The following is a 13,188-nucleotide window of genomic DNA, read 5'->3' as shown; positions in this document are numbered from 1 at the left end:
CCTCATGTGGAAAGGAGCTTCCACCTCCTCTAGCACTATGCAAGCCTATATCTGAGGTCTGAGAGCACTGAACTTCCCAGCCTACAGGCCCTCAGCTGCCCCACTTCTCATCATCAAAGTTCCCTACTGGAAACCCCAACTGGGTGCCCAAGGGGGACAAGCAGGGAGAGCAGGAAAGCAGCTGAAGAGCCAGCCCTGGTCACCTCCATTGGCCCCCAGGCAGCAGAACCTGCCTTCCTCTGTTGCCCAGGGCCTGGGTGGTCACTTAGGGGGACTTATCCACTTACGCCTCCTCGTTGTTCAGCACGTCCAGGAGCTGGGCAACAAAGGCATCCTTAGGGAGCACCTGGCTCTGCTCCACAGCCTCCAGGAAGAGCTGCTTCCCAAAACACAGCTTCCTCCAGGGTGTCTCCAGCAGTGCGTTGCTCAGCCCATAGGTTCCTGCAGGGAGAGGAGTCAATCTGGCCATGCAGAGGCCTTGCTATTTGATTTCAGGGTAAACTCCTACTCTCCCACTAATGCATAAGCTAAAGTGCCAGGGATACAGCTAGGGACAACAAAATTGGAACAGACTGAGACTAAGCTGTTCCTTTACTCTAGTACTTCCTCTGTGCCCTCTCTAGCCCCATCTGTGTAGTGAGGGATGAAGAACTCACCTGGGGGGCATACACAAGAGGCCATGAGGCATAGATATCTAGGGCCTGGATCAACACATTAACATGGAATAAACAACTGGAACTCCAATGGGGAATCTCTCTCTAGGCAAGAGCATGGGAGGGGCCGGGGATTTAGCTCAGGGCCGCAGAGCCTGCCTGGCAAACACAAGGTGCTGAGTTCAATCCCTGGTACCACACACACAAAAAAAGAGAGCATGGGAACACCTACAAAGGTCAGAGGTGGACAATCAGCAACCCAAAGCTAGGAGGGCAACTACCATGATAGGCCCTGACTTGTTTGGTTTGTTTTTGGTTTTTGGTACCAGGGATGAAACTCAGGACTTAACACTTACCAGGCAGGCACTGTGTTGCTGAGCTACATCCTCAGCCCAATAGGCCCTGATTTGTACCAGCAGTTAGAGAACCCTAGCCATATGGGGACATCAATATCCTGTTTCATCCCTGAGCTTGTCCCATTCTTGATCCATGTCCTATATAACTACTATTTTGTGCTCTACCACTGAGCCAAATCCCCAGTCCCCTCTTCTTAAATAACAGTTTTATTGAGATACCACTCACCTATTTAGTACATCCACAAAGTTGTGCTACCATCACCATTATCTAATTCCAGAACCTTTTCATTATCTCCCAGAGAAACCCATTATCTCCCCACTCCTCCACCTCCCCAGCCTATGGCAACTTAGATCAGGTGAGGACAGGCGTAGGAATGAAAGGAATTTCTACCAAAAATGACTTAGCAGAAAATAAGCTTCTCTAGCAGGGGTCAGGGGTCTCAGCCACTGAGAACAAAAGGCCTCGAGGCAGCTTCCAGCTGCTTTCCCAATGGCCTCTGGGCCAAGGTTTTGAATGAGGAAGAAAGATGTCTGCCTCCTTTCATGCCTTGTGTGTTCCAATTCCTTCCCAGGCAGTTACCAAGGGCTCAGGGCAGCCCTAATGATATATGGACACAAACCCACCTCACTGCACACCTGGAGCCCAAGATGCTGAACTGATGCAGAGGCATCAAGGCAAGCAGAACAGTAAGAACATGAGAGTGTTGATACTCTTTAAGGGCTGGGACTCCTGATAAAGGCCAACAGCTCAGATGTAGAAAAAAGAGTTAGTGTCTGAGGTCCACAGGCCTGAGATGCCACCAGTGATGACTAGCCTCAGGCAGCAAGTTGAAGGTGGAAAAGCAGACCTAGGACAAGACACAGACCTCCGACCCCTCCAAGTGGCTTATGGTGGGAGTATAATGTGATACTCTCTGTCTACTGGCGGGAGAGAGGCTTCCAGGAAATCACAACATCCAAGGAAGGAAGGATAGCAGGGCAGAGCCACAGAAGATAGCACCTAGGCAAAGGTGTAGTGAGAGCCCAACTTCTCATGTCTGTCCAGGGACATTTTGGGCACAGGTGAGTCAAGGAATCCAGAACACCACTCTGCTGGGGTGATGATCAGGCCAGGATACCTTGGGCCAGGGCAACTTCAGAGGAGGCCACCCCATCCCACTCTTGGAGGGTGGCTTCTAGTGCCCACTCTTTCTTCATGTGGGACTCTCTGCCAACTGTGGAGCACTCCACAACAGGAGCCCAGCCATCCTCTGTGATGCTGGCCCTCACCTTCCCACCTTGGACAGAGTTATAGGGGTCCAGGTCAGGCCCAGCTGAGCCCCCAAGAGCCTGGTAATACCTAACAGTGAGGCAGAGGGCTATGGCGCTGTGTAGTGCGAGCTTGCCACCATGTTCTTACTGTTCTGGTTGCCTTGATGCCTCCACGTCAGTTCAGCATTTTGGGGTCTAGGTGTGCAGTGAGGTGGGTTTGTGTCCACATATCACTAGAGCTGCCCTGAGCCCTTGGTAACTGCCTGGGAAGGAATTGGAACACACAAGGCATGTAAGGAGGCAGACATCTTTCTTACCCATTCAAAACCTTGCCCAGAGGCCATTGGGGAAGCAGCTGGAAGCTGCCCTGAGGCCTTTTGTTCTCAGTGGCTGAGACCCCCAACCCTGGCTAGAGACACTTATTTTCTGCTAAGTCAGAGGAGACCAGGGCAGAGTAGGGGAGGCAAAAGGGAGAGTCCCTAAGGACATGGGCCAAGCATGGAGACGAGGTACAGGAGGTGTGCATTTGTGCGGGGCTGGAGTGTGGTGTGTATGTGTATCAGGGAGGAGGTGCAGAGGAAGACCCTATGTGGTAAATGCCCCAAAGGCTCTCAGAAAGGACAAACAGACACTGGGCTGAGATGTGGGGCTAGGGGTTGCCGGCGAGGCTGAAGGGCTGAGGTAAGAGTCCACAGCAGATTCTGAGTCTCACTTTCTAGGAAAAACCCATGGGAAGGTGGCAGAAACAGTGCAGGGCTGAGTGTAGGCCAAAGTCCCATACAGGTCATAAGGTGCAAAAATCTGCAAACAGTACAGACCTAGGAGAAAAATACAACAGGGGCCTGGTCCCTGAAAAGCACAGGGGGATCCCCAACACGGCAGCAATCCCTCACCCTATCAGGCTGCCAGAGCAGGCTCACCTGGCATCAGGGTGATGGGCTCAGGCTCCCCCCGGTTTCCATAGTAACAAATGACATCTCCTTTTGCTGTACTGTGGATGGAGGACAGAAAAGGTTAGACAGGATCAATAGGGCATCCTGCCCTCAGCACTGCCCAGTGATCTCATGGCCTTGTTCCCAGAGCCCTCGCTGGTGGCCAAGCACAAGAACAATGGTCCACTTTAGCCAGGCTGAGGGGCTCGGAAAGTTAGGCCATGGAGACCTGGTTCCTGTCCAGCATCACAGGTACCACCAGCCTGGGAGGGAACAGCATGTGAAGACCCTCCTGCCTAGACCACGGCATGATCACATGGTGACAGTTACAGTGCTAAGCCCCACCCCCATGAACAGCATCTTCTGAGTTGTGGTGCCCACCTCTGTGGCTAATCTCCAAGTGCTTCTGGGGCATCTAGACAGGTGGCCTCAGGGTGACATAGGCTTCCTACTTTCATATTCTGAGTGTACGTTTTACAACAGTTACAATGCTCCACTGCTGAAGATGCCCTGGTTCCTCAATACCACAGTAAATCTTGCTGGTAGACCTTGTAATGCCTTTTTGTTGCCATTGTTTAGTACTGGGGATCACTGAGCTGCAGTCTTTTCTATTTATTTTTTTATTTTGAGACAGGATCTCAGTAAGTTGCCCAAGTGGGATTCAAACTTGAGATCCTCCTGCCTCAGTCTCGAGTACCTGGAATTACAGGTGTGCACCATGACTTTGAGATCTATGGCACACCCTCCAGGTCAGACACCAGACAAAGAGAGCTGCACCTTCAGAATGGACAAATGCAGAAAAGGGGGTAAAATGGGTGGGTGGGGTACTGGTAAATCCTCCCATTCCTCCTGCTCCATACTATCAACAGGCAGGTCCCATCCACCAGCTTCCAGAGCCTCTAGTCTGTGTTCACATTCTTCTTTCATCACATCTCTTGGCAGCTTCTTAAGATGTTTGGTTAATGAGTTCAGAGCTTTTGTATCCCAGCAGAAAGCTTTTGATTTTTTGATATAAGGACAGTACCATCAGGTGCCCAAGCTGGGGTTGTTGCCAGAGCCACCCTGGCCAGGCAAAAGGAGGGGCCTATTCCAGGGACAGCTGTGACTTGGTTTCCTCATCAGCACCCACCAGCAGGGCTGTTCACTGCCACCCTCCAGCCTCAGCCCTGGTACCATCTGCCATTGATCCATGGAATGCTTCTCTGATCACTGTCTGTTTTCTTGGGTTGTGATCATGATGGCAGACTCCTGACCCAGGATCTAAGAAAGCTGCTTCAAGGGCCCAGGGCCTCACTTTCCACAACTTCAGAAGTTGCCAGGCCATATGTACCCACACATCCATTCAGAACACAGCTCCCTTGTCCCTCAGCCACTTGGCACAGCTGCTGAGTGCCTGGTCCCGCCATTGTCAGCCACTGTTCTGGTCTCCTGGAGCTGGGTCACACACACATGGAACAAAGACAGGGTAAAGTGGTCTCCAAGTTTGGGGAGCACATGGACTTGGAGCTGTATAGGTCAGTTGGGAGGAGCGCTCTGGACAGTAAGTGCTAACATTAGCCTTCACCCTTGGTCCTCCCGCTGTGGGCCACTGAAGCCTGCTCAGCCTCTACATCATATGCCTCCATATATGTGGTACCGGGGTGGGACACAGCATTCCACATGCAGTGGACGTTGGGAGGCACAGCAGACCTGCCCTCATGAAAAGAGGTAGCTCAGCAAGGGGATCTGGACATGTGTGCCAACTGGCCCTCACCCTGTGTAACTGGAGGAAGCCCCTCCAACTGACAGCCCATGGCTTAGACATGCCAGGCTTGCCTGGGTTGCACTGAGTGAAGAATTGTCTTGGGATGCACATAAAAAATACAGGTAACATACAAGTAACAAAAAATCATTTTTAAATACTTTTTACTACAACCCAGGGATGTTCAACCCACAGGCTGCAGGTTGGACATACCTGCCTAGGCTAACAGCATTTGCTAACTTCTGGACATTAGAAGGGTAAGGGAGAGAAGTCAGAGGGAGATGAGGAGGATGCTCACTTCATTGAAAGGCAAAACAAAATTTCTGCAGTACCTGTGACCATATCTCTAATATGAGAGTCACCTAGGTCACAGCACCTGGCCAGACTGCTGTGGGCTGTTCCCCAGGGCCTGCCCATGGAAGGAGAGTGGACACCTAACTAAGGCCACAGACTGCCCTTCACAGCCCCAGCTCTCCACTTCAGCTCTCGAGGCAGAAAGCAAGAAGCCTTGACTCAGCTCCCCATGCCCCAGGTGGGTGGGTCTGAAACAGTCTAGGTCCTTGGAATGCTTGCCAAGCCTACTGCAAGTGACATCCTGGGGAAGGCTGCCAAGCTGACTGGACAGGTGGAATCCTGAGCCGGATGCCAAAAGACTTGGCCCCTAGGGCAGTGCTGGGTAGGGCTGCTGCCCTCTTCTGACAGACTCACCTCAGGTCAGCTGCTATGAGATTGAAGCCATTGTACAGGTGGCCCTCCTGGGAGACCTTCTTCAGGTAGGACAAGCTGTCCATGTCAGTGGTCAGAAAGTTGGTTACAAGTTCACCTGTGTACAGGTAACAGAGACACATGACTGAGGCAGACGAGCCCCTTTCCTTGGGACACCATAATGGAGCTCCCTTGGGACAAAGAAAGCGGGATCCCATTGGAGCTCCAGCAATTGGACTCAGCTACACTTCACTGAGAGGGCTGCCACAAAGGGTGGCACTGAGAACTAAGTTTTCTGTTGTTTTTTTTTTTGGTTTAAAAAAAATCTTATAGGGGGCCAGGGTTAACTCAGTGGTTCCACCGCCTGCCTTGCAGGTGCAAGGTCCCCAGTTGGATCCCCGGTACAAAAAAAAAACAAAACACCTCCCCATAGAACTATACTAGAGGGAGAGGGGGCAGTATCTATGCTGCTGACATTGGACAGGCAGAGGACAGAGATATAATAGTAAGGAGTCACATTTTGTAATGACAGACTTAGAGGGTGCTCCCTGAGATAACCAAATCTGTGGGTGCCAGAGGACCAGGTCAACAGTGGCTGCTATAGTGATATCAAAGGTCCCCTGTTCTTCTCCTGTCTCTGCCTTCTATTCCTGAGGCAGGTAGGGAGTGCTAGCAGAAGCTCTCTCCAGGTGCCTCCTGCTTCCTACCTACCTTGTGGCCCACTCTGCCTGCCTTACTAGGCCTTGCCCACCCCCAATCCCTGCCTGGGCCCAGTCCCACTCCCCCTGCTTCCCTTTACCTCTGCCACGGGTATCTTGGTCCAGCCTTGGCTGCAGGTAGTTGGTGAGCGCCCCTAGCTTCCCCCCAGTGCTGATGCCCAGCCACGTGCCTCCTTCCTTGCCTTCTTCCATGTCGAGCCCTATGGCAGGTGACAGAGTTACCATTCATCGCAATGGGTTCTAACACTGCTCTGGTTCCTGCCCAGACCCTGTACCCTATAAAAAGCAATGTCAGTAGCTCTATGAGAATATGTAGCTCAGCCCAGCAGCCCTGGCCATGGGTTGGGAATCCAACTCTGCAAAGTGAGGCAGCTCCTAGAGTACACAAAGAGTATAGATGATAACCTTGTCCCACAGGACATTGCAGGCACCAAATACGCCCATCCTGATGTCAATACGGTGAACGTGAAACTGGGTGGTCTGCACATGACTTCTACAGAACACATCTTACACATGGCCTAGGGTTGGAGGTTCAGGACACTAAGATAGCTTCCCTGCCTAGGGGCCCCATCTACCAGGAACAGGCTCAGGTCCAGGCCATGGTCAGTACTCCATATATCATCAAGCCTTGCCACTAGGTAAGACGGGCCCTTAAAGGCACAGGAGGAAGATACAGGGTGTAGTTCAGTGGCAAAGCACTACCCTAGTATGCAAGGGGCTCTGGGTTGGATCCCCAGCAGCGACAACAACAAATAAAACAGCCATAGGAGGGCACTTGCTAGACTAGAGGGTTAGATTTCAGAAGAAGGCCTGGGAGGCCAGGCAATGGGCCCCTGAGAGGGCACTGAAGGAAGCTATGAGAGTGAAGCCAAAAATACTTTGGAGACCCCAGAAAGGGGGAGAAGTCAGGAATCTGGAACAGCTGAGGAAAGCCACAAGGAGTAAGCAAAGCCAGCCCAAGAGAGAAGTCATGAGAGATGCAACCACTGGCAATGCCATAGGGGTATGACTCCCGAAGCCTTTTGTAGTTCTTATCTTACCACAGCTTGACCTGGGTGCTGTACATGAAACTACAAGATTTAATGTTTGCCCTGTCAGGTTTCAGTCTTACTTTGGTCCCATTGGTTTCTATTTTCCTATTCCTCCTTTTTATAATGGGAATGTTTACCCTGTAACATTGTATGTAAGCAGTGTTTAACTTTCTTTTTTATTTTTACAGAGGCTCACAGCTAAGCATTTGCTTTGAGTCTTAGAGGAGACTTTGGACTAGGACTTTTCAGCAATGCTGAAAGTACTGCCAAGACTGTGGTGACTGGGCCAGGGATTGGCTTAGTGGTTCTTCCACCTGCCTCGAAAGCACAAGGACCCAAGTTTGATCCCTGGTACCAAAAAAAAAAATCTGTGGTGACTATTACACAATGCATTTTGTATATAAAGTAACACACGAGTCTTTTGAGGGACCAGGGGCATCATGTTATGGTTTAGACCTAAAATGGCCTCGTGTTTGGAAGGTGGATTATGGGGCAGTACAGTTGACTTGCTGTTAGGTGGGGTCTGGTCAGGAGCAGCAGGTCACTGTGGGTATGGCCTGGGAGGGTACAGTATCTCCCTCCCCAGCTTCTCTCTTTGCTCTCTTCTTCCTAGCTGCCATAAGAAACAGCTTTTCTTCCACCATGCCACTCTGCAATGCCATCTTGCCTCGGAGCCAGCCAACTATGGACTAAAACATAAGCCAAAATAAACCTCTCCTTAAGTTGTAGGTGTCTGGTATTTTGTCCCAGCAATGAAGAAAATGACTAAGATACCTCCATAGGGTAGGTGAGAAAATGTGGAACAAAATGGAGAATGAGAACGGAGTAGCAGTGATAAGAAGGTGGAAGACATTTTTTGGGTACCCCTTGTGTTGTTTTCACTCTTAGGACCATGGCAATAAAAAAATACACCCCAAAGCCTAGGTAAGCAGAAAATATAAGCAAACATTTAAGCCAGATCAAACAGGATGTAAGGGAAACCCAACATGGAACATTAATCATAATAAATGAATCTAACTATACTACCTCACTGGAGGAGAAAGAACTCACCTAAGTATTTTGTTGTTGCTGTTGTTGTTTTGGTACTGGGGATCAAACTAAGCTAAATCCTCGGCCCTTGTTTTGTTTTTTGAGACAGAGTCTCACTATGTATTCCAATCCGGCCTTGAACTCACTAATGCAGCCCAGGCTGGCCTCAAACTCACAGCAATTCTCCTGCTTCAGCCTCCTGAGTACTGGGATTACAGGTGTAATCCCCAGCACAATGCCCAGATATCACCTAAGTAACTTTGGAAAACAGAATTTTGACTAGATACTCTAAAGTTAAAGGCAAAGAAGAAATGTTTTAAAATGCTAGGCTTTAGCTGGGCATGGTGATACACACCTGTAACACCAGTACTCAGGACTTCCGGGAAGATGGTGGAGTGGTAAGCATCAAAGAGCCTCTGAGACTTGGTGCGCTGACACTGGAATATAGCAGTGCGAGGAGGAGGAGGAGAAGGAGGAGGAAAGTGGGTCCCCAGGACCAAGGAAGGATCTGAGGCGAGAACTGAAGTCTATGGGGAGAGTGAAGAGAGACTTTAATGAAGGGGAGGGAGGTACCAACCAGTGCTCTCTCCCAGACTCAGGAACGGCACAACGAACCTGCAGATGCACAATGACTATTGACGGCCCCAAAGGCCCCCACAGAGAAACACACCAATGGAACAGAGCAGTGGATGAACCAGACTGCTGCAGCTGGTGAGTTATTCGGGTTCAGAACTCAACTAAAAGAGTGATTGGCTGGTAGCCCTCTTGGAGAGAGGACAACTGAGCTTGGAACTCAAAACAGCTTCGGGCAGACTCCATCTAGTGGCTCCCGGTGCCTCGGTGTCAGAGAGCAGAGTTCAAGCTGGCAGGAGACACATAGACTGTTGAAGGCTCAAGGAATCTGGTTCCAGCCTCATAGCCAGAATCGGCCTTAACTTCAGAGGAACTAAAGGGGCAGGCTGGCTGGGATTATCCAGTACCCCACCCTGAAGCTGCAGCTGGCTTACCAGGATTAATCAGTTTGGCTCTGGACTGACTGCCCACACTGCCTAACCGTGACAGCAGAGACACACCTTGAATTGGACATTTGGCGGTGTTTTTTTTTTGTTTTTGGTACCAGGGATTGAACTCAGGTCCTTGTGCTTGCGCAGCAGGCAGTGAAACCACTGAGCTAAATCCCCGGCCCAAAATTTTTTGGTTTTTTGTTTGTTTTGGTTTTTTTTGGTACCGAGGATCAAACTCAGGACCTTGTGCTTTCAAGGCAGGCACCAGAACCACTGAGCTAAATCCCCAGCCCTGGCGGTGTTTTTTTTGTTTGTTTTGTTTTGTTTTTGGTACCAGGGATCAAACTCGGGTCCTTGCACTTACACAGCAAGCGGCGAAACCACTGAACTAAATCCCCGGCCCGGGTGTTTTTTTGTCATCTTTTTTCTTCTTCCTTTTTTCTTTCTTTTTTCCCCCTTTCTAGTTGTTTAGTTTAGTTTTTTTCTTGATTGTTTGATCACAGTTTGTAGTTTTTTGTTGTTATTCTCTTCTGTTCTTGTTTATATCTTTTCCTTTTCTCTTTTCCACCTGTCTTCACCATTTTCCTAAAGTTTGTCCTCCAGCCTTGCTTCTGATCTCTTCCTCTTCTTTTATTTCTATTGTTTACCCCCTAACCCATTTTAAATCTTCTTCCCTAAGGGTAAAAATGCTATATTAAGGTTACAATTTAGGGCCAGGGATTTATCTCAGTGGTTTCAACACCTGCCTCAAAATTGCAAGGTCCCGTGTTCGATCCCTGGTACCAAAAATAAAAAGGCTACAATTTGTCATTTTTCTAATCTGTATTTGATGCTATTGTTATTGTTGACTGTACTACTTTAGCCTAGGTGACATAATTGTGCTAATCAGTTGTTCTTTCTGGTATACCACGAGACTGAGATTGCCTAAGGGTTTTAAAAAAAAAACAACCTATAGGCCAGTGCCAAAGAACTGGCAGCTGAACCAAGTAGGCAAAAACTTCTCATTTCCAATAAATTGAAGAGGTAGGATCCTGAAACAGTCTCAAAACCAAAAAGCTAGCTACACCTGGAAGATGCTTCTGAGAAAGTCATTTCCTAAGGGTTCTGAATAATGCCAATAAATCGCCGCCTGCAGTGCAAGTGCAAGGATCTGAGTTTGATTCCCGGTACCAAAAAAAAAAAAATAATACTGCCAATAAAGCTACTCACCATAAGCAATTTACAAGCATCAACTCAGGGATAAAACTTAAAAAAAAAAAAAGAAAATGAAGGGCCTAGTGTGGTGGTACACACCTGCAATCCCAGCACTCAGGAGGCAGAGGCAGGAGGATCACTGTGAGTTCAAAGACAGCCTGGGATACATAGTGAGTTCAAGGCCAGCCTGAACTACATAGTGAGCCCTTGTATCAAAAAAAAAAAAAAAAAAAAAATTAGAAAGAGCAATCCTAAAATTCATTTGGAACCAGAAGAGACTAAATACCAAAGGCAATTCTGGGTAACAAAGGCAAGGCAGGGGGTATCAGAATCCCTGACCTGAAATTCTTCTACAAAGCTACTGTGATAAAAACAGAATAGTACTGGCAAAAGAACAGACCTGAGAATCAGTGGAACACGCTAGAAGATGTAGAAACAACTCCAGACATACTCAGCCAACCTTATCTTTGACAAAGGAGCCAAACACCTTCACTGGAAGAAAGATAGCCTCTTTATAGTCCTGAAGAAACTGGCTTTCCATATGCTGAAGATTGAAACTAGAGCCATATCTTTCATCACGCACTAACCTAAAAACAAAATGGATCAAAGATCTAAATATTAAAACACAAACACTAAATCTGCTAGAAGAGAGAATAGGTAGAACGCTTGAGGACATAAGAGGCAAAGACTTCATGAACAAAACCCAGACCGCACAGGAAATACTACAAAGAATCAATAACTGGGACCTCATCTTATTAAAAAGCTTTTGCACAGCAAGAGAAACCACCAACAAAGTGAAGAGACAACCCATAGAGTGGGGAAAAATTTTACCAGCTATTCAGATAAAGAACTATTGTCTAGAATATATAAAGAACTCAAAAAAAATCAGATCCCTCAAATTTAAAGACCCATTGCAGGGGCCGGGGATTTAGCTCAGTGGTTCTGCCACCTGCCTTGCAAGCGGAAGGATCCGCATTCGATCCCTGGTACCAAAAAAAAAAAAAAAAAAAGACCCATTGCAAAAATGGGCATCTGAAACAAAAAGGCACTTCTCAGATTAAGAATTAGAAACAGCAAATAAATATATGAAAAAATGTTCAACATCACTGGTCATTCAAGAGATGCAAATTAAAACAATGATGAGAATCCATCTCACTCCAGAAAGAATGGCTGCTATCAAGAAATCAACCAACAACAAAGGTTGGAGAGGCTATGGGGAGAAAGGAACCATTCTCCACTGCTGGTGGGAATGTAGACTGGTGCAAGCACTGTGGAAATCAGCATGGAGGAGATTTCTCAGAAAAGTAAAATTAGACATTCCATTTGACCCAGCTATACCTCTTCTTGGTATCTTCCTGAAAGAATTAAAAGAACCATACCACTGCAATATATACACACCCATGTTTATAGCGGCACAGTTTGTAATAGCTAAGTCTTGGAAATAGCCCAAATGCCCATCAACTGATAAATGGAAAAGAAGATGTGGTTTTTTTATACAATGGAGTACTACTCTGCCACAAATAAGGATGAGCTTCAGACATTTACAGCTAAAGAACGGACCTTGAGACCATACTCTTAAGTGAAATAAATTGGACACATGTTTAAATACTGCATTGTTTCTACAGTGTGAGAAACTCAAAGTGGAAATAAGGACTGAAATGTATAATGGATGTTGGGAAATGGGAAGAAAATGTTCCAATGGGAAGGAGAATAAGGGAGGAGGGAAGGAAAAAGGAAGGGACAAGGAAAAATGTGAAAACAGAAGGAAAAAATGGAAACAAAGCTTTTGTACATAGGGAGGGGAGGGGGCTTGAGGGGGAAAATGGTATAAAATAAAATTTATTTTAAAAAAACAAAACAGTACTTGGGAAGCTGAGGCAGGATTCTCGTGAGTTTGAGGCCAGCCTGGGCTACGTGGTAAATTCAAGGCCAGCCTGAATTACATAGCGAAAACTTGTCAAAAAAAATTATATTAAAAATAAAAACAAAAAACCCATGAAGGAACTGGGATAACCAAACAGTTCTACAAAAGAACAAAGATAGACTTACACTATACCTGATTTGAGACCTGCTAAAAAGGACAGTTGTTTTATGTTTTGTTTCTTTTTTGAGCTGGGGTCTATGTTGCCTGAGCTAGCCTTGACTTCCTGGGCTCAAATGATTCTCCCACGTCACCTTCCCAATTAGTTGGGACTATAGATATTCATCACTCCACTTGGCTCAGAAGGACAGTAAGTAAGATACTGTAGTATTGACATCAAGACAAACACACATATCGATGGGACACAACAAAGTCTGGAATAGACCCACACATATATGATCAACTGGTCTACAACCAAGTTGTCATAATTATACAACAAGCAAAAGAATATCCATCTAATGATGCTGAAACAACTAGAAGGATGGGGGTAGGGGGTGAAACTCAACCATTACCTCACACCATGTACAAAAATTATTTTGAGATCAATCACAGACCAAAGCATAGACCTCAAAATCAGAAGGCTTCTGGAAGCAAATAGATAAAAATATCACCAACCTTAGGAGCAGCACAGACTTCTTGGATAAAACACAAA

General features: G+C 47.3%; 1 protein-coding gene across 11 annotated transcripts in view; it reads right to left on the bottom strand.

The window, feature by feature from the left end:
- Tango2 (transport and golgi organization 2 homolog) overlaps positions 1 to 13,188 on the bottom strand; it is a 39,354-nt gene that overhangs the window by 3,523 nt on the left and 22,643 nt on the right. For all 11 annotated transcript variants that reach the window (XM_004843280.3, XM_087198618.1, XM_087198617.1 and 8 more), the window contains 4 exons: positions 6,438 to 6,557; positions 5,642 to 5,756; positions 3,181 to 3,251; positions 288 to 441 (listed from right to left, as the gene is read on the bottom strand). In XM_004843280.3, coding sequence (XP_004843337.2) covers positions 288 to 441; positions 3,181 to 3,251; positions 5,642 to 5,756; positions 6,438 to 6,557 — 460 coding nt within the window. The remainder of the gene's footprint in view (positions 1 to 287; positions 442 to 3,180; positions 3,252 to 5,641; positions 5,757 to 6,437; positions 6,558 to 13,188) is intronic.

Source organism: Heterocephalus glaber, unplaced genomic scaffold (genome assembly GCF_053883595.1).
Source record: "Heterocephalus glaber isolate CG9 unplaced genomic scaffold, H.glaber_assembly_v1.0 deba00001687, whole genome shotgun sequence".
NCBI lineage: Eukaryota > Metazoa > Chordata > Mammalia > Rodentia > Bathyergidae > Heterocephalus > Heterocephalus glaber.
The sequence above is the reverse complement of the archived record's forward strand: the minus strand, read 5'-3'. Positions and strand labels throughout refer to the sequence as shown.